Genomic DNA, 22,362 nt, shown 5'->3' with positions numbered 1-22,362 from the left:
TAATCATTACAAGCTATATGACTGTGGGCACAATACTAACAATGTCTAATCTTCAGTTTCCCCATCCGTGAAAAGAGTTTAACAACCACCAACATCTCAAAGGATCAATGAAAGATTAACTGAAATAATATATACAGAGAGACCAGCACAGTGACCGGCACAAAGGGTGTCCTCATATGTTATCTGTTATCCATCATTGTCATTGTTATTTATATTAACAGGTTACTTGTATCACTTTATATTAAGTGGTTGTTTATACCCTAGGATTACTAATAACTATATGTTATATATCTTACTTGTCCAATCCAGCACATTAAGTAAGATGGATCAAGGGATTGTGCCATTTTGAAAGCTTCATGAGCTTGCTAGAAGAAAAAGGCAAAAATTAACATGTCATGTCATTTTATTAACTTAGTATTATATTGCTCATGTTTAAAAAGCATAAGAGAGAAAAAAAATAAAAAGTAAAAATAAACAATAAAAAGCATCAGAGAAGAAGATAAGTCAGACTTGACAACATAAATACTTATAAGCCTAAAACTTCATTGTGTAAACACAATTAGCAATGCCTAAAACAGTGTTTTAACTGCAAAGTCCTAGAAAACTCCTGGCTGCAATGGATCTCTCTACAGGTTAGGGGTTCTAGTACCCGGTGAGAGGGCAATATGGATGCACCTCATAGTCTATAGAACTTTTAACCATCACCCATCCATTTGCTAGCCACAGGTTTGACATAAGTATCTACTGCCCTCTCCTCAAGCTTAACAGGCCAGATAAGAACTAACAACCAATGAGGTCTAAGAAATGTACTGGTTGCTGGGCAAAAAAATAATGGAGAACATAAATATGTGCTAAGCTGTGAGGAAACCTTAAAGCTAACTCACTTGGACACATTAACTTGCATGCTTATTTTTCTGGTACAAAAACTTATATGCCACAGTATACTGTTTTCTCAAAAATCAATCTGTGACAGGAAACAGTCGTATTTTTCTTATGAAAAAGTAACCCCTGGACAGCAACTGAGTTATATTATCATAAAACTACTTTCACAGCTTTTTAACTAAGGCTTAACTTTGTTTAAATTTTCAAGAAATATTTTCACATATCTTGAGATCTAAATTAATATTCTTCTTCATTCTATTTACAGGTCTTTGAAGCAATGTTGACAGTGACTTACTTTATCCCTGAGAATATTATTGAAACTATTTTAAAAGGATGATATTCAGTATAATGGCTGAAACACAAAATAGTACAGACGTTCTATCATCTACAGATTTATGGAAACTTCTAAACATGATCTACAATCATGCTTCTAATTACTGACTGTATTTCCAATTCTCCAATATATAACTGTTCAAGTACAACAAATTACATTGTGGCATATAAAGGAATTAATATCCACTAAAGCCAAATCTACGTCAACCAAGCATAGGCTAAACTTAAGCTGCTGGACAGTACTAATCATCTCCTTTACTTTATCACCCCACCTCTAACATAGCCTACACAGGATTCCTCATTTATGAGTACAGATAAAAAGAAAAAGACCCCAATAATCCAGAACAAAATTGTTCTAATCTTTAAATGAAAACCCAACATAATTATAAAATCAAAATTTCTTCAGTGATATGGAAAGGAAAATAAATCTTACACAGTCATTATTCAATATAATAAATGGAATGCCATCAATTATCTAGCATATAGGTGGGCATACTGAATAGATAACAATATTCAAAGTATTTCTCCACAACAAGTTAAGCTAGTACAAAGAAGTCATATACAAAGAATGCTTTTTACTTTCAACATGACAAAACAGACAACACATTTACCTCAATGTTTTCATTTCCAAGGTATAACACTCCTAAGTTGGTCCATGCAACAGGATTCTAAAAAAACATATATATACAATTAGGTCCCTGTCTACATGGCAGCCTCAGAAAATTATTAACAATAAATTTGGAAGTTCTTCCTCATAGACAGACACATAGAACACTCACAATTTGTTCTGATTGGATTGACTTGATGAAACAATGCTGAGCAAGGGCATAATTTCCAATACCTAAAAAGTACAGAATTTGATGAAACTGAACTTTATTACCTGAAACACAAAATCTTCTAATAATATTGAAGTGTTACCCAATTCTTACCACTGTAACATGAAACCACACCAAGAGCATTCCAGTATAAATGGTTTTTACTGTCAAGTCTCACTGCCTTTTTCAGACACTGAAAAGTAAATTTAGATTACTTTTGATATCTTGGAACATCAGCATTTATATCAAGATCAAGGCTTTATATAAAAACATGACAGTAATTATCAAAAACATCCATCTGAAAAGCATTTTGTTTTTTTAAGTTTATAAAAAATTTCTCAAAACCATACCTGTAAAGATTTCTCTAACAACTCTTTAGGATCATTCGTGTTGTTGCCTGTTTCTGTTAGATGTTGTGCTTGACGATAATAATTAATTCCAAGATCACACCATGTATTAGATGTAGACATGAGTTTCAATGCACGACCATAACACCTATGGAAATATAAAAATAAGTGTCATGTTCTGTTAAAATGTCCTAATTCAGAGTAAATGTCATCAACTAGCAATCTTTGTAAATTACCTTCCTCCCAGATGGAGGAGTTCATTCTTCTTTAATGCTTGTTTTCCTTCTTTCTGACCTAGGAGGACTCCTAAAACATGAACGTTTACTTTAGATGGTGAGACAGCATACAGACTGGTACAAGCATCCCCAGCTAGCTTCCAAAGGCAAGACACATCAGCTCGGTGCTGCAGAGCCCTAAAAAATTAAACAGTGTCTATTTTATTTTTATACTTACAATTACTTCCAAAAAATATGAAATTTATCTCTCTTATTACAATCTTGATTAAGAATTACTTTCTGAGTTAAACGCAGTGAATGCCTTACTAAATTATTTCTAAATGAATTACATGTTATCACTCCCCTATTAGGAAGAAGAATGGAAGGGAGGGAGGGAAGGAGAAAGAAGCATTTATCTTAAATGCCAGAAACTGTGCAAACATCTCTTTGGTACTCTTCATCATTTTTTTTTTTGAAGCAACAGAAATCTCATAAATAAATCGATACATTTTCCAGGACCAATTTACCTTTAATATTGAATTTCTTAATTATTTAAAAAAATTTAATGTTTTATTTATTTTTGAGACAGAGAGGGACATAGCATGAGAGGGGGACGGGCAGAGAGAAAGGGAGATACAGAATCAGAAGCAGCACATGGGCTCTGAGCTGTCAGCACAGAGCCCGATGTGGGGTTTGAACCCATGAACGTGAGATCATGACCTGAGCCTAAGTCAAAGGCTTAACCGACTGAGCCACCCAGGTACCCAATATTGAATTTTTTAAAACTATGTTGTCTGTGTTTGTCTTTTAAACAGTAACCAAAGTAGTAAAGGTGCTGGCTCTCTCTCAGTTAATTATCATAAACTCATGTTTTTGCTTGTTGGTCCTTGGTCAAATAAAAATGACTAGTAATGTGTGATATATTAAATATATTTGGTGGTCCAAAGGATTTTTACTCTCTGAGACCAAGATTACCAAAAAGCTAAATATGAAAATGTGAAAACTCATTATTTATTGAAGCAAATATGACAGAATACACAAGTTTAAAAGAGTCAATAAAAATATTAATTATGGTGATAAAGGTCTCTTCTTTTTAAAATGAGAAAAATCTATCTATTTCTCTTCATTTTTCTCTTCTCAGGATCTTATAAATAAACATGACAGTTTCACTTAAGCCAAGTCTCAATAATCAGCTATCACAAATAGCTATGTTACTAGCAGATGGATAAGCAGATGGAACATTTCTCATAGCCTTTTCTACTAAAAGAGTCCAGCCAAAACTGATTTTCCGGTATCTTCCTGAGAAATAAGATTAATTATTGCAGTCATTGCTGAGAGCCCACTGTGAGGATCAGGAGGAAGGACAACACTATCTGTAGCTCCTCTGCTTAAATATCTTAGCATAATTTCTAAAGCTGACAGCATGATAGCATAATGCTAAGCAAAATAAGTCAGCAGGGTAAAGGCAAATACCGTATGATCTCACTCATATGTGAAATTTAAGAAACCAAACAAACGAGCAAAGGAAAAAAAAAAGACAGAGACACAAACCAAGAAACAAGAAACAGACTCTTAACTCTAGAGAACACACAATGGTTACCAGTGGGGAGGAGGGCGGGTGGGAGATGAGGGAAAAAGGGGATGGGAATTAAAGAGGACACTTATTGTGATGAAAAAAAGTAAAAGAAAAGAAGAGAAACAAAAAGAAAAGAAAATGAAATAAAAATAAATAAAATCTATAACACGAAAGAAAAGAGAAGGAATAAAGAGAAACAGAGGCAATTTTAAATAGTCTAAACTCATTTTCATTTAAGTTCAATAAAAAATAAAGTATCTGTAAAGTGAAATAACTTCCATCACCTTTACACAAGAATTGCGGTAGTATAAACTTTTACATCCAGAAGTAAATATAAATTTGGGGATTATCACTTTAAGAGTTTTATATACCTCCATATAATCGGCTGTGAATGCTACAAACTACATGTTACCCAGAACAAAATTTCCCATTCTCAGAAAGGCAGTATTTGTATATCAAGTATTATCACTCAGAAGTTCCCATTTACTTTTTTTTTTTAAATTTTTTTTATTTATTTCTAGGAGAGAGAGACAGCACGAGCAGGGGAGGGTCAGAGAGAGAGGGAGTCACAGACTGAAACAGGCTCCAGGCTCTGAGCTGGCAGTCAGCACACAGCCTGACGTGGGGCCCGAACCCATGAACCGCAAGATCATGACCTAAGCGAAAGTCGGACACTTAACCGACTAAGCCACCCAGGCGCCCCAGTTCCCATTTACTCTTAAATATTAGTTCAAACAAAGCATGACCTCTTCACAATACCCTTTCCTTTTTGGAAAGATCTATATAATGTGAGCCATAAAAGTAGCAATAAAAATCTGTGGGAGAAAAAAGGCTAAGGTTTTCTTTTCCTATTTGGCTCATATTCTGGAGCAACCAAATCAACAGGAAACAGAAGTAAAGTGTAGGAAAAGAAAGGAAGGGAAGCACAAAAAAGGTGTTTAAGAAAAAAAATTTCAAACGTATGTGTAACATGTAAACTTCTTAAAATCATCTACCACAAATAGCACTTCTACTTAGCTGGTGAATTTACAGTTCTATAAAAATACCACGTTTACTCAAATTTTTCTGATTCTCTTAATATTACACATCAGTATTTTTACTACACAGATTCTCTCCAGGAGCAATCAGATTGCTTATTTCTCCTCACCTTCAACCCTACCAATAAACCTAAAACAGGCCCTTACCACTGAATATAAATCATACTGTGCACCTCATGTCCTAGCTCCCCATCAGTTCAATTGGAGATACTGGCATTTGTTGGTCTCCTGAAAGAGAATACTGATCTGAAGTATTCAAGCTGCTGCTCTACTGGAAGAATGCTTCTTTCTTCCCACCCTTCCCTCTGCATCCAGCATGTCAGCTGCTACTAAGAGCAAGAAATTGTATCTGTTCCCCAGTGCAAAATTAATACAATATGTGTGTTACAGAATACACTGGCTACTCCATTATTCTTTGTTCAATATTCTGAATAATGATTGCTATATCTCACAGAAAAAATACAGGAAGATTTTCTAAAGTTGGCTTTATTATAATCCTAAGAAAATAAACAAAATGAATAAGAATACTAACCAAGTAAAATATTCCAGGGCTTTTTCTATGTAGTCCACAGCTTTTCCATCAAGATAATCCACTAGAGCCGCTTTTGCCATCATAAGATGGCATTCGCCCAAACCTAAAATCAGGTTAAGTTCATGTTATTAAAACACATACAGAAACACTTAGAATAAACTTTAAAAAATGCAGTGGTGTTTTTTTTACAGCCACTTTTCAGAAATCAAAGGTTAATAGTATTTTATAAAAATTATCTTTAAGTATGGTCTTGCATACATTTATTTTTTTTAACATTTTTTTTAATGTTTTATTTATTTCTAGGAGAGAGAGAGAGACAGCGTGAGCAGGGGAGGGTCAGAGAGAGAGGGAGTCACAGACTGAAACAGGCTCCAGGCTCTGAGCTGGCAGTCAGCACAGAGCCTGATGCGGGGCTCGAACCCACAAACCGCGAGATCATGACCTAAGCGAAAGTCGGACGCTTAACCGACTAAGCCACCCAGGCGCCCCTCTTGCATACATTTAGTACAGAATACATTTAGTACTGATGCAGTAAACATGTACTAAAAGTGATAAAAATCTACAGAGTTTCCTTGACTTTGGGCAAGTTACTTAACTCTTAAAACCTTAGCCTCGAAGATGGGGATATTACCTAAATGCTACTTTCCATCATATTACTATTTATTAACTGTTGTGAAACAAGATTAGATCCTTTTATCTTCAAAGCTGGATAGCAAACTACAATGTAAAAAATGTAATAATGAAACAGCAATCCTAAATTGACCCGTAAAGATTCAATAAATGTGAATTCTTCTTTTGAGGGAAGTTTTACAAAATTAAAAAAAAAAAGTTTTCAAGGCCTAAGTTACACATTGCTTAACAACATTCACTATATCTGATTTAAACCCCAGTTGTTTAATTAAACAGTAAAAAGAAATGTAAAAGATATTAATGGGCTCCAAAAATTTTTAAATGGTTAGTTATAATCATAAAAAATTTGGATTACATATGGATGGTGGTGTTTTACTTTATATTACCAAAAATCATTTGCTAAGGAGTAGGTATCTAGGGAGAAACTGAAATTAATTTAGGTAATTACAAAACAATGCAAGTTGCCCCTAAAGTTCAATAAATGAAAAGAAAACCTTCTATAAGTTAAAAAGTAATTAAAAGGTATTGGGATATTCTGAAGATGTAATGAATTAATTATCAACATATAAGAGGAGGGAAACTTGTTTTAGAGATCCACTTTTAGATAGAATAGCTACCATGCTGTTTGTCTAAAAGTTAAATGTCATATGACTATTGATTAACTGTTAGGAAATAAGATTTGATCATTCTATATTCAAATCCACATAACAAGCCATACTATAAGAGGTTCAAGAAAGAAGATACTTACTGTTGACTAAAGAACTCCTTTTCAGGTTATAAAATACATTTAGGAAACTTAGACAAGGCTTTTATACTCCAGTACCACAAAAGTCAAAGGAGTTATTAAAAAATTACCTTTCAAAGCTGGCACATAATCTTCTTTCTTTTTAATGATCAGCTGGTATTGAGCTATCGCCTCCTTATATTTGCCTAGGATTTGCTGTATTGCTGCAACCTTAAACACACTGTATGTGGATTCTGGGTTCAGCTCACTGGCTTTTGTGAAGGATTTCAAGGCTGTCGTATAGCCACCTCTGCTTAAGTATGCCTCTCCTAATGACTCCCAACAATTGAAGTCCTTTGGGTCTGCCCTTAATGCTGCCTGTAAACTAAAATTTCAGTAAACCGTAAGACAACTAAATGTAAAAGAACTATTCCCACATTTGAAAAGAAAATATAAAATACACAGTTCAATTGAATCACATATATCCATGGTTCCTTCTATTTATAAAGGTGCTATTTAAAGCAGGTGTACCTGTTCCTTTTTTAACTTGATTTTTTTTATAACTTTCATATTTTAATACTAAGAAATTTTACTACAAATTTGGAATGAATAAGAACACTTTTTTGAACAAGTGAGGACAAGAATTTTCTTCATTGAAATGTGTGGGAGAATCCCAGTCTCCCATCAGAACAGGTATATATGGCAGTATGCTTCATGACAATTAGTAATTCCACACTATCCTTCTACCAAAACAGAAATATCACCGTATCCTAGGTGTTTACATAAGTGAGAAACTTTACCTTGATCCAAATATATATATATATATTTGTTAATGTTCTCACAAATAAAAGAAAAAAATAACTAAGCTTACAAAAATTTCTTAGGTTCAGAAAAAAGGCACTTTTTAATCTTTTCTAAAAAGAAAATACACAAGGCTTATAGTTAACTGTAGGCATTCACATTTAAGTATTCATTTTAAGTTTTTGGTGTGACTGTAGTAATAAATTTTATCACTTGTGGTATAACTAAAAAATTTATATACAGATTTAGGTCTTATAAACCTAATTAAATTAAAACTAGATTCTCATTACTAGGAAATGCCAATGCTCTGTTACACTTCCTTGTAAACAGAAAGTCTTGCCTTTGCTTTTCATTTTTTTGTAATTGAAGTACAGTTGACATATATTAGCTCTGCATGTATAACATACTGATTTGACATTTAGAGATACTATGAAATGTTCACCATTACAAGTGTAATGACCATCTGTCATCAAAGTTATTACAATATTTTATTTTTATATATTTATCAAATATATTTTATTTATTCTTTCATTTTTTTAAAAAGTAAACTCTATGTCTAATGCAGGGCTAGAACTCAACCCTAAGATCAAGAGTTGCATGCTCTACAAACTGAGGCAGCTAGGCACCTCTATTCTTAAGTAGAATTCAAAGCAAATAACTGAAAATGAGCTGCTCCAAATGGACTTCAAGATGTCCAATATATCCCCTGCCCCAAAACAAAGAATGTCAGTAGTAACAAAGGTATCAGCCTTGGCTTTTTATCATTCCTTAAGTTTCCACTGAGAACCTATTAGATGTATAACACTAGGAAAACTTCACTTCATTAGACTGGCTATTCCCTTAACTACAGGACATCATTTAATCTATTTTTTTCATTTTCCTGTGCCTTGCAGATAATGAGAACCAATCAACTATAAATAAATTCTGCTATTTCTTCTCTCAAAATATAATCTGGAATGAGGAATCTTGTCAAGTCCATTTTGGGTATAAACAGGAGTTTAATTTAAGGAACCAACAGGCTGTCTAACAGTTTAAATATAATAAGGTGCCTTACTCAGCCACTGCTTGAGAATGCTGACCAGCTTTCAAATAGTACAGTCCGCGCCTAAGCCAGGCCCATTTTGCCGTTCCAGCGCTTGCCTTTTGAGTTACTGTTGTTAGGATAGCTAAGGCAGTTTCCTAAAATTAAGAAAAGACTAATTTTAGAGATAGTGAATATCATAAAAACACAGACCATCTATGTATAGTACCTGAACATATTTTCATTTACCACTTTAGATTTTTTAAACTTATATTGGTTTATAACTGAACTACAGTTTCAACAACAAGCGAGGAATACTGTAATGTCTGCCAATGAAAGGAAAATTTACTCCAGGAGCAGTGGCAAAAATATTTCTATTGTATCTGCAAAGAAAAATTAAAAAAAAAATAACTTTCAAGTATACATATATAAAAAATATTTCCATTTCTATACTCAGGATAAAAAGAAAAAAGTGTTTATTAGACATACCATCTCTTCAAGCTCCACACTTAAGTCAACTGCTGCAGCTCCAGATTCAGAGTCAGTATCATCTAATTCAAAAGCTTTCCTGTAACAGCCACGGGCTCTGTTTTTATCTCCTACCACATCTCTGTAGTAATGACCTAAATAGCAGAAAACTTTGCCCATGTATGTATCCAATCTGGCAGCCTTTGAAATAAAGATTGATAGCAACACAATATTAAAGTTTGTTTGAGTGGGTCTCTTTATTTAAAAAGACAAAAGATAAATACACAGATTAAAAGAAACTGGAACGCTTTCATTAAACCTACAAAAAGATGCCAACGCATCCTTTAACGTAAGATTTAAAGCAAAAAGAAAGCTGGTCATCACTGCTTATAGAAAACAAGGGTAAAAATATTATTTGTTAAAAAGAAATGTAAAATTAAAGTTATTATTACATTGATCTTCTTTTATGCACCAAGGTAAGAATGTAAGACTTTTATTTGCTAACCATCTAAAATACGAGAAATTAAATGTCTCGAAATATATACGGCCATAAAACTGCAGTGGGAATTACTTAAAAACAATATTCTTTTCCAGAGATAATTATGTCTCATTTTCTATAATGTCTGTTTCTGACACAAGTAACTTTTAGAGGTGCCTGGGTGGCTCAGTCAGTTAGGTAGCCGACTCTTGATTTTGACTCAGGTCATGATCTCATGGTCATGGGATTGAGCCCTACATCCTTTGTGTTAGGCATAAAGTCAGCCTGGGATTATCTCTCTCTCACTCTCACTCTGCCCTTACCTGGCTTGTGCTTGCTCAAGTATGCTCTCGCTCTGTCTCTCTGTCTCTCTCTCTCAAAATAAAAAAATAAACTTTAAAAAATAAAAAGTTAGGGGCGCCTGGGTGGCTCAGTCAGTTAGGTAGCCGACTCTTGATTTTGACTCAGGTCATGATCTCACAGTCTGTGGGTTCGAGCCCCGTGTTAGGCTCTGTGCTGACAGCTCAGAGCCTGAGGCCTGCTTCAGGTTCTGTCTCCTTCTCTGCCTCTCCCCAGTTCACTCTCTGTTTCTGTCTCTCAAAATAAAATAAAGACATAAAAAATCTTAAAAAATTAAAAATAAAATAAAAAATAAAAAGTTAAATAATTAACTTGTATATTTTTATTTTCTCCTTACCCATATAACAGTCTCACAAAACTTTATGTGAGAGCAAATATCAAAAAAATTCAGTTAAAAAAAAGTTTAACAAATAGTAATTTTAAGTACCTAACCTATATGATTATTATTTATGATTTTATAATGAATCCATTTCAACTAAGAATTAAATAATAGCACGTTTTACCTTTAGAAAGTGAGTAAGAGCCTTTGTTTTATCTTTTCTTGTTTCTTCATCCATGAACCAATATGTTAACCCAAGTTGGTAATGATATTCCGCAACTTCAGGATCTTTCTCAAGAGCTCTCTGGAAACTAAGTCACCAAAGGGAAGTAAAAAGATACATACACACACACACACACACACACACACACACACACACACAATGTAGGAAACTCCTAGTTGGGACAGTTTGAGTGATTCAAAGATGCTAAACCAGAAATAAGTTATTACTTTATAATTAAGGTTATAATGAGAAAAAAATTATTTGAAGAGGGGCTTATAAAAGCAAATGGCCTTTTAGCTTTACCAATGTGATAAGTGTTTAGGAGCACATACTAAACATTATATATGCTCACCGACCATTATACACAGCTAGTCAGAATTCAAATCGATCATAGAATTTTCTCACAGGTAGTATGCTACATGCTAAATACATTTGTTAAAAATATTCATGCATATACAGACCAAATTTATACAAAATAGATCTTTATCAAATCCATACATTTTGAATTTTTGAAAGATATAATACATTAAGATACGACTAGATCTATGAGCAATCTAAATGTATTCTTACCATTTCTCCGCTTGTGGATAGTCCTTTTTGGTAAAATGAATTAAAGCCTCCAGGGCATGAACTTCAGCTAGGTCAGGGTAAGAAGAGAGAAGGTCTTCCATAATCTATAAAGTAGATATCTGTCAATTCCTTATTCAAATAAAGTAACTTGTAACTTAAAAAAATTCCTACTTTGAATGGAAAAAACTACCTTTGAAGCTTCATCCAATGAGCCTTTATTCAGATAGGCCAAGCTTTTAAGAACCAGAAGTCCTGGAATATTATTTGCATCAGAAACCTAGAAAATGATTGTAAAGAAGAGCTATTAAGTCTCTTTCAACACATATCAGCAGTGTTTGCTTTAATTAAAGAATGATCATAGAAGAGCATAGAATAAAGACATACAGGTCTTGATTCTTATCACTATGAACACATTCATTTTTGTAACCTTTTTATTAGAGAAAATTTCAAATGCATTTCAAAAAATTAGAAAATAGTATAATAATCCCACATGTACTCATTATCTAGCTTCAAAATTAACTCAAATCCAATTTTTTGTCATCCATACCTACACCCATTTCACTATACACTTACGTAGATTATCCCAGATATTATAGCTTCTCATCAATGCTCTAGTATGGTTATCTAAAAACTAAGTTCATTTTTATATAACATAATCATATTACCATTATAAACACCTAGACAAAACCAACAATACATCCTTAGTATCAACAAAAAAATCAGCAAGTGTTTAAACTTCTCATTTGGTTCAGAAAATATCTGAGTAATTTATTTGTTTTAATCAAATCCAAATAAACTACATACATTTCAAGAGGCTGATATGTCTCTAAACCTCTTTTAATCTATAGGGCTCCGTTCCATTCTTTTTTCCTCCCTTACAATTGAACCGTTGAAAAATATGGGCCATTTGTCACAGTTTCACACAGTCTGGATTTTACTGAATGGAGTCTCATGGTCCTGACATGTTCCTTGATCCCCTGTATCTTTTGTAAATTAGTACTTAGGTCTGAAAGCTTAATCTGATTCAGGCATAATGCTCTGGCAAGACTACTTCATGTGTACACACACTTGTTATGTATGGTTCTTTCTGTTGGTAATGTTAGCAACCACTGATCCTCAATGCCTTTGCTTTATTAATTCATTACAGATTGCAAAATGGTGATTTTCCAACTATACATTCCTTCTTTCTTTATTCAATGGAATACTTCAACAACAAAATTTCTCTCCTCTCATTATCTATCTGATTATTCTGAGAAACAGTTCATAAGGATAGGCAGGATATTTTGATTCTTTCCAAATGGTTCCTCAGCACCCTCCAAAAAATTTTTATTGAGGACTTTTTTTGTATCATCTTGAGTACATGGATTTAAACCTATTTGGTATTTTTCAATCTACTGCAGTTCCTGGTGCTCAAACTCCCCGTTAGCCAGTGACAATCAACCCATGGTAGTTCTTAAGGCTTTCTAACATAATTCCAGTACTTATATAGTTTCCTTGCTTTCTAGCATTCTAAGATGTTCTGGGCTCTCCTATACATTTTCTGTTTTCAGACTTGGACTTTACCAGCTCTCCAAGAAACTTTCCTTTTTTTTTTTTTTTTTGTGGGAAAATAGAAAAAAAGATTGGAAAGACCTCAAAGCATTCACACAAAACACATTATTGTTAGAAACCAAGTAGAAAATAAGAAATTAAGATACTAGTTCTTGAAGGATGCTAACAACTGTTCTAATTTTAATGAAATGTAAAGCCCTTTGAGATATATCAAACAATGATATTTTAAGAATTCAAAATCCTACAATACACTGAGTAATATAATTTTAATATTAGATAAAAAAAAATTGCTTTTATCTGAAAAAAGTGTTTAAAAGTACCATGGTGTTATAATTCATAATTAATAGTTTTTTGCCAAGAAATTTGTAAATTCCTGAATCAAAAACATTAAGAAATAGGATTCCTTCTTAAATATCAATCTCCTTCTATTTTATTAAATTGAAAAACAAGTAAATAATATTGTTTACTATGAAACTACTAGAGTACTTAACTGCTCTTGTCAATAATCTATGAAATCTTTTCTAGAGAACAAAATTTAGAACCCCAAATTAAAAATAATCAAGTAGGAATAATCTAAGAGGGCAAAAAGAGAAAAGGAGAATAATACTAAAGAAAGAAATTGCATCTATGAAAAACATTGCAAGTACTTAACCAAGAGGCAAACAAATAATTTAGGAAGTTTCCAAGTGTGCGATCTGGTAAGTGCAGATGTGGTGAAGTCATACCTCTAACACAAAACTTGTTTAAGTAAATATCTGTGGTAAGGAGAGAGTGGTTGATGCCCGGTTGACTGGAAAAAATAAAGTTGAAGGGAAAAACTTGATGATAAGACTACCTGATCAAGAGTACAAAGTGCTTCCACTGAAGATTCATAATCTGAGAGTTTAATCAAAGCCTCTGCTTTCAAACGGAGACAAAGATTCTTCTGATGAAGACTGCCATCAGACACACCAAGATTATCTATGTTCTTCAGAGCTGACAAAATTAAGGACATCTGAATGAAGACAACCATATTACTTCACTTTTTTCTTCAGGTTAAGAGTGAAAAATAATAAATTAGAGATACAGTAAGAATAAATTGCCAAAATAATATACATGGAGAATAATTCAGAGCTAAAAGATAGATTCTTCCCTGAATTCTTTATGAAAATATCTGAATTTAAAACACATCTAAATTTAAAATCTGTATCTTTACATAACATATAATAAAACTGAATGTCCTGAAATACAATGGCTATTTATGTCAATTTCTGCTACATAACAAAGGTTAACCAAATCATCAGTAACAAACTAAGCACATTAGGAATACCAAAAGGGGAAAAAGAAGCCGAATTCAAAAGGATCAAGGTGAACTGTTTCTCAACAACAGAGGGTAGGCCAGCAGCTGTGTCAAGAGCAGTGAATCACTTTTTATGATTTCCTGTCCCTCACATGACCTATTTGATCACATTCAAATAGGCTCCAAGATGCCTAAGTCTTCTCTTATTTACAGCAGAGGAATCAAAAACTCCTGAAGTCCTGGACGCACCAGAAACTTCCTTATTGCAAACACAGAGCACCGCCACACAAGCCTAAACTGACTATGTCAAAATTCCAAGGAATCCTTTGAAAAATACTCATTGTTAATTTAAAAGTAACTACACTATATGCATACACACTTGGCATTATTTGACCATCTCAATGAATTTTAAATTAGTCAGTAACTTAAAATATAAAATAAAGCATGTTAGTTTTTTCAAGCCACTGTCTTTCTCCTTTAATATGAAAAGACATAGAGTTGGCCACCCATAGAGGTATCACAAATACCTTGATTGCATGAAAGAACAGCTTCCTTAGGTCTATGCATTTTAACTTGGGCTTCTGCCAGATGATACCACCCAGTTGTGCAAAGAGGGCTTTCCTTTAACCCTAAAAGGATAAAAGCAATCACAAAATCCAAACTTACTAGGATGACTGAGATAAATGGCATCACCATCTACTTCCCAAATCAGATCCCTCCCCTCTCCCTTGTCTCTCATATATGATCATTACTGACATTGATTCCATGTGCCAATCCATTTCTCCACCATCACTACTTCAGCTCACATGTCCAACATCTTTATCCCAGATCCCTGCAAGTACTTGCCACCCATTCCAATTCATTCTCTACACTGCAGCCAGAATATCTCTAAAAATACAAATGAAATTATGAAATTCCCCTGTTTACAACATTCCACAGGTTCTCGGCTGTCCTTAGGATAACTTGCAAACTTCTTCACAAGGTCTGCATGGCCCCTCTCCAGTATCACTTCTTAACTCTTCCTGCTTCCGTATATCCTTCTCACATCTCACTGAACCACCCCAATTCCAGCTGTGCTTTCCTCTCAGACTATTTAAGCTCTTGTCTTAAAAGCTCCTCCCACCCCAAGCTTGCATTTGTCATTCAAATCTCTACTTGAATGTAAGTTCATCCATTCTGACAAATGTTAAAACTAAGTTAAAGTTTCCTGGCAAAGCTAAGTTAAAGATTCAGGGGCACCCGGGTGGCTCAGTTGGTTAAGCGTCTGACTTCGGCTCAGGTCATGATCACACCGTTCATGGGTTCAGGCCCTGCGTCAGGCTCTGTGCTGACATCTCAGAGCCTGGTGCCTCCTTCAGATTCTGTGTCTCCCTCTCTCTCTGATCCTCCCCTGCTCACACTGTCTCTCTCTCTCTCTCAAAAATAAACATTAAAAAAAAGATTCCTAAGGGCAGTGGCAGGGTGAAAATATATATAAGTATCCTTATTTCATAAATGAGACACAGAGAGTCTTCTCATGGTCTTGAAATTAGTGAGTGAAAGTTTTGGAATTCAGGCCTAAGCAGATTCCAGAATATATAAGCATTATTTTTTTTTTCACTTCTATCTTAAATATACGTTCCTCTTTTTTCATAATGTTTTTGTTTATTTATTTTGAGAGAGAGAGAGAGAGCCTGCAGGAGAAGGGTAGAGACGGAGGGAGAGAGAATTCTAAGCAAGCTCTGTGATATCAGCACAGAGTCCAACAAAAGGCTTGATCTCAGGAACCATGAGATCATGACCTGAGCCGAAATCAAGGGTCGGATGCTTAACGACTGAGCCACCCAGGTGCTGCTTAAATATACATTCCTTAAAGAAAGACCCAAAGCTAACCACCTACTGACTGCATTAGCTAGGATGAAAGGGGAGCTTACTCAGATCAGAGGGCTGAAAGCTCTCAGCAGGAGAGAGGAGGGGACGGGACAAAATCAGGGATGGAATGTGCTTTGTTTTGCAGAACCAGTGGTTCCTACTCAGGAGTCAACTAGGTGTTTTACCTGACAGCCCCTTGCGTGAGCCAGTCTGAGCAGATTTGGAGCTGCGGACCTGTACCAAAGCTCACCTGAGTGATCCTGAAGTTACCTTTAGCTCATTCTAACACTAAGATTTTTTCCTTGAATGGGGTTTTCTGCCATCTTTTGGACATACTATGTATGTACCAGCATGTTGACATGCTGGGCATGTACAATGCAACCAAAATGCCTAAGTAACAGCCTATGGATTCAGTATATTTGAAAATCAAGTATGAGAGCAGGAAAGGGCAAGAAATCAGACTCCAGAGGGTTGCAAACCCTATGAAGAAGTTTGCATGTTATCCTAAGGGCGGCTGGAAACCCGTGAAAGACGTTAAGCTGGGGAAGAGAATATGTTGTACTTTAAATTAATGTCTACACCAGTTCTCTGCCCCCGCCCCGTAATACACTGAATAAACAGTTCCTGTACTAACCCCATGGGGAGACAGTGCCTTGAAAGCTATCTGCCTGTCTCCTTACTTATGACAAGTAATAAAAGTTCTTTGCTTTCAACACTTCCTTGCATTGTATTCAATTTAAAGCACCCCAAGCAACAAACCCCTTGGGTTTGGTTACAATTATACCTCATGTTACATGCTCTATGCTTTACACTTGCCTTCCATTAGGTTCCTAATAGCATCTTCATACTTTTTGTCTTGTAATGCTTTAATTCCCAAACCAATGAAGCCTGGACCACTTTTTGGATCCATTTCCACTAGTCTGCGACAATACTCTTGTCCTTCATCAGAAAGACTGCCTGGAATTAAAAAGAAAAATTATTAGCATATGTACTCCAAATTTCTTTTTAAAATATTTTAATGTTTATTTTTGAGAGAGACATAGAGCATGAGTAAAAGAGGGGCAGAGAGAGAGGGAGACACAGAATCCGAAGCAGGCTCTAGGCTTTGAGCTGTCAGCACAGAGCCTCATGTGAGGCTTAAACTCTTGAACCGTAAAATCATGACCTGAGCCAAAGTGGGATGCTTAACCAACTGAGCTACCCAGGGGCCCCAATACTTCAAATTTCTAATAGCCAAAATATATATATACTTAAATCTCAAATGTCATTTTACATATCTTCCACCATATTGATTCCAGGAATTAAAACTTAAATAGACCAACAAATACCAAAAATTTTAACATTTCATTAATAACTTATGCTCCTCACCTTAAATTTTGGAAGTACAAACCACTTTACCCGCAGCAGTATGGGTAAACTGAACCTGCAGTTATACTCAAAGGTTTCAAACAAGAAACCTACTGCTACTTGCCACTAGACTAAAACACACAGCCTCCCACTTGCCAGCTCTCCTTTTCCTATTCAGCAGTCCAGTTTTGGCTATTAAATGAAGGAATCCCTAAGGGCAGTATCTCCACCAGTCTCCCTGAGCACATCTTCAGATGTGCTGCTAGAGATGTGGCAGCCAGGATGCCATATCTAGTGTTCTTCCAGTATCTAGGATTAAAAGACAGTCTACTTGTCAAGACACTATACAAAAACTTAGGGACATTCTTCTTCAGTTTACGAGTCCAGTAGTACATTTCTACATTCTTTCAAAAATTTTATTTTCCTATATAAGTTAATGGTTAAGCTTATGTAATAATCATCCAATGCCTATATTTATTTAAAATTTATTTTGGTAAATAATTTAGTTTAGAAAATATTATTTATTCTGTTATATTTCCATTTTCTCCAACCTCAATCTCAGTATTTCCGTTCCCAGAAAAGCATAAAAACAATTGGAAAATGTGACTTCTACTTTGAGAATAAATTGTGCATAGTGTTCACCATGCACAATTCGATAAATTGTTCAATCACACAGGAAAATTCTTAAAAACTAATTAAGACAAACTACAACGTGAAGCAATAAATATGGGGAACAAATTAAACTAATTTATTTGAGAAAGCAGCCTGATGCTTTAATATCTATTTAAAACACATACCCCCATGTAGGGTTACTCTTTCAGTCATAGATGTCAAAGATAAATTCTTTGCATGTTACCATTTGGGCTATATGTTTCAAAATTTTCAAAACAAGATATACACCAATGCATAATCCATGATATTATATACTGATTTAGAAGTCCAAGTTAGTAAAAAAAAATTCATAATGGCTAAAGAATTAAAACTTCAGTACTGTTTGGTAAGATATAAAGCAAATTGGAAGAAATACTACTTTTATTAGCTTGTAAAAAAGACCTGAGTCAGCAATTCTTATGCTTCTAAACATGAATTTTCTTCTCTCAACATGCTCTCACTATTGCTTCTATAAATGTTAATTTCTAAAAACAGACACGCCTTGCTCCATATGCCCTATTCCTCTCAAGAAAACCAGTGGGTTTTTTCCCCCGTTTTCAACCAGAGGTCCTGTCTAAACTGGACATCAGAATCACCCCCAAGGACCCATTAAAACACAGAATGCTAGGCCCCACTGTCAACGTTTCTGATTTCAGTAGGCCTGATATTAGACCTGAAAGTTGGCATTTCTAATGAGTTCTCAGGTGATACTGATGTTACTGATCACATGCCTATGGTATTTACCAATACCATATACCACCTTTATTATTAGTCATACATATACCTTCTGTTTCTACATCTGTAGCTAAACAGTAACTTATGGAGGGTAGGGACTAGCATAGTATCTTGTATACAGTAGAGATCCATTAAATATTGTAATGATCCTTTAAGAACATCATTGTGAACTGATGTTCGAAAAAGCTTAGTCTGCTAATAAATAATGGCTGAAAATTACTACGGAAAAATAAAAATCTTCATCCTTCTAGAAAAGAAAAGAAAATGGCTAATAAAATTGTACCTTAGGGGCACCTAGGTGGCTTAGTCAGTTAAGCGTCTGACTTCTGCTCAGGTCATAATTTCACAGTTCATGAGTTAGAGCTCCACTTCAGGCTCTGTGCTGGCAGTGTGGAGCCTGTTTAGGATACTGTGTCTCCCTCTCTCTCTGCCCCTCCCCTGCTCACACTGTGTCTGTCTCTCTCTCAAAAAATGTATAAAACATTAAAACATGTTTAATAAAAACATAGAAATTACATAGAAATGTAATTTGTGACAGACTACCTTGGCCACATAAACTGCCCTTATTACAGAAAACACACCATGATGGAAAAAAGAAAAGCCAATCATGCATCTTTCAAGATCATCCATACACATGGTACCTAAAAACTTACAAAGGTAAACAAAGTATGGGTAGTTAGATAAAAACAGTTTCTAAAAGGCTAAGATGAACATAAAAAACCTTTTAAAACAAGATAAACTTTCCTTAACATCTGGGGGCACAATTACAGAAATCAAGAGATTTGGGGAGACTATGTTCTAGCCCTGGGAAACATATTTTTTACATATGACAAACAGGAAGTTTCTCTAGTGTTCCCCAAAAACCATCAACAGTAGTAACAACATCATTGATCCTATGTAGAGGTGGGATATTCCAAAGCTTCAATCCTCAATCCTCTTCATACTAACTGTTGCTGAGAATACTAGCTAAATAACAGGTAGAGACTAGAATCAGAGGAAATATACTTGATTTCTTTTGAAAAGAAAATCACTTATTTATCTGCTCTTTTTAACATTTAAAAGAGTCTAAGATCCCAGATTTAACAACTTGAAAACAAGACTACCAGTATTATTTTTATTTGTCAATAAATCAAGCTAAATTTGGGGCTGATGAATGCTAAATCTCCAAGAATAAAAGGTATTCTGAAGAAATTCGGGATAGATGCTCTGTAATACCTATGAGAATTCTGTTTCCTAAAATTTACCACCCAAAAAAGGTGACTTTTAAAAATAATCAATTGCTGACATCACTAAGAAATTGATCTCTACTATAGAATTTTTCTCTTATACAAACCTAGCTTGGGGAAAAAAACACAAAATAGCATGTATTCATTTCTTTATTTTCATATGGATTTTCTAGTATTTCCAGAGCACAAAATCTTGAGCTTTTTCATGTTTGGATTTGAAGAACCAAGCTTTTTTATCCTCCCCCATTTCAGCTATAAAGCAAAGTAAAAGAAACTGAGAAGTTCATTTAGCATGAAATAACATTTTATCAGCTGTCAACTGTGAAAGCTATTTACTACCTGTGATGTGAAGCTTTATAAACTGAGTCATTTTGAAAATGAATCTTCAAGTCTCAACATGCAAAGGAGAACAAAGGGGAATGAAATATATTTGTCCCCAGTGTAAGAGAACCCAGGGCTGAAAAGTACCAAATTCTGCAGATTGTAAAGCACACTGGGGGAGGATAGGTCAGTATTGAAAGACCTTACAGATTTTCACAAGTTCTTAATGCACAGAAAGTTTCATTTAGAGGAGCAATGAAAAGAAGACAAGAAATCTTTAAGCGCACCTTCCTACTGTCCTTTAACTGTTAAAGCTCTACCCCCAGAATAATGCTTTACCTCAGAATGTACCTACACCTGAACCACTCCATCCCACTAATTCTTATAGCCATTAAGACCCCACAGAGAAAAAACTTGTCCTTGATGTACCATATGTGTCAATATCCACCTACCCACTCACTCCCCTTTACCAGGATATAAACCTTTCTTTCAGCTCTACAAAATACTACCTCCAAGGATGTCCACATAGACCAACACACTCTCTAATCGTTCAGCATACTCACTTGCTCTCCCTTTACTAGAATGCTTTGTTGAATACTGAATTTATGCACAAAACTCTACAGGCTTTATTGATCTAATTTCTTCTATAATTTTATAGTCTATTTAAAATACAGGGGCCATGCTTACTCAACAAATCTACATCATAGGCATACGTGTGCTTACTGAGAAGGCTTTCAATCAGTCCTTAAAAAGAAATTTCAAGTATCCTCTTGTGCCATTTAGCATGTGAGCAGGTCAAGAAGAAGGGAATAGTATAAACCATTAATAGCTGAATGAAAATAGAGAGAAAAGGGTGAACACCAGTCATCACTTTCCCAATAGCAATTGTAACACAGAAAAAGGAGTGGAGGAATGGGTACCAGAGGCCAACTACAAAAATCAGCCCATTTATCTTGGGAACCTATTGTGTGTCATGTTAAAATCTGTAGAAACTAGGTGAATTTTGGAACTATATTTCCTGTCAGTGGAAAAAGAAAACCCACAAAATTTCACAGGTATGCTCCTCATACTAAAAGCCTCTTACCGTACCTCCGTTAACTAATCCTGTGTTCTTGGAACTCTTCTCCCAGGCAACACTACCACAATCCTCCATCTCATCTAAAAGCTTACCATCCCCTTTGCATCCCTCCTCCTCCTCTTCTTTAAACACGGTCAGTCAAATCCCTGGAATGCTTCTTCGAAACATCTGCTATCTCCTAACCACTTCTTCAAACTCTTTTCCCATCACTGAAATCTAAGTTCCAATTCAACAGCCTTGGTTACAAAAGATAGCTCTAAATAAAGGCCTCCTAATCATAAAATTAGCTGCTCAATTATGTCAGTGAAGATCTTTCTGAAATGTTCTTTCCTTGCCTTCTCTGTTACTTTACATCAGGTTTCACCATGTTCCTGTCAGACCTCTCTGCATCTGTTTTCTATTTTTCTCTTTCCTTTCTTCCTCCCTTTCTCTTCAGGCCAGCCAGCAACACCCAAGACACAGTTTTCAGCTTTTTGCCCTTTAGTCATCCTCTGAAGTTACATACTTCACTTCACTTTGACCTACATGCAAGTGATCTCTAAGCCTTACGTCTAGCCTTAGTACAGATCTCTCATCTGGAAGCCAGATGGACATGTTCCCTTTGAATATCCACTAACATCTCTTCCCCACAACTCAGCTTTCTTACAGACGATCATTCCATATTCAGCCAACTTTCCAAGAGAGCCAAAAGCAAAATTATTTTCTCCTTCCATTTACCGCTAACAAATCTATTTTTTTCATTCAGCTGTTACTTTCTATTGTCACTATCATATTTGCAATTCATTTATTCCCAAGATCATTTAGTCTACCCAATCTAGTCTATCTTCTTTTCAATCTATCCTGCATACTATCATATGAGGTTTATTTTATACTTCATAAGCTGACTGACTGAAATATTTAGTATTTCTTCTCTCACGTTAGTGAAAAGTGCTCTTGCAAGTCTGTCTCTGACTCAGTTAAAGAAAACGGGATCTGCTTACTTCTCATCAAAA

At 34.9% G+C, this 22,362-nt stretch overlaps 1 protein-coding gene across 1 annotated transcript in view; it reads right to left on the bottom strand.

The window, feature by feature from the left end:
• The window catches only part of SKIC3 (SKI3 subunit of superkiller complex), an 81,611-nt gene that overhangs the window by 45,810 nt on the left and 13,439 nt on the right, over positions 1-22,362 (bottom strand). Inside the window, exons 10-25 of the mRNA XM_077765225.1 lie at positions 16,829-16,969; positions 14,689-14,790; positions 13,718-13,857; positions 11,522-11,608; positions 11,332-11,435; positions 10,723-10,849; positions 9,403-9,582; positions 8,947-9,071; positions 7,223-7,476; positions 5,738-5,840; positions 2,614-2,790; positions 2,381-2,525; positions 2,145-2,223; positions 1,995-2,056; positions 1,827-1,883; positions 297-365 (exon numbers count right to left, since the gene is read on the bottom strand). Coding sequence (XP_077621351.1) covers positions 297-365; positions 1,827-1,883; positions 1,995-2,056; positions 2,145-2,223; positions 2,381-2,525; positions 2,614-2,790; positions 5,738-5,840; positions 7,223-7,476; positions 8,947-9,071; positions 9,403-9,582; positions 10,723-10,849; positions 11,332-11,435; positions 11,522-11,608; positions 13,718-13,857; positions 14,689-14,790; positions 16,829-16,969 — 1,952 coding nt within the window. The remainder of the gene's footprint in view (positions 1-296; positions 366-1,826; positions 1,884-1,994; positions 2,057-2,144; positions 2,224-2,380; positions 2,526-2,613; positions 2,791-5,737; positions 5,841-7,222; positions 7,477-8,946; positions 9,072-9,402; positions 9,583-10,722; positions 10,850-11,331; positions 11,436-11,521; positions 11,609-13,717; positions 13,858-14,688; positions 14,791-16,828; positions 16,970-22,362) is intronic.

Source organism: Crocuta crocuta, unplaced genomic scaffold (genome assembly GCF_008692635.1).
Source record: "Crocuta crocuta isolate KB4526 unplaced genomic scaffold, BGI_CrCroc_1.0 scaffold645, whole genome shotgun sequence".
Taxonomy (NCBI): domain Eukaryota; kingdom Metazoa; phylum Chordata; class Mammalia; order Carnivora; family Hyaenidae; genus Crocuta; species Crocuta crocuta.
This window is presented reverse-complemented; position numbering and strand designations above follow the sequence as displayed.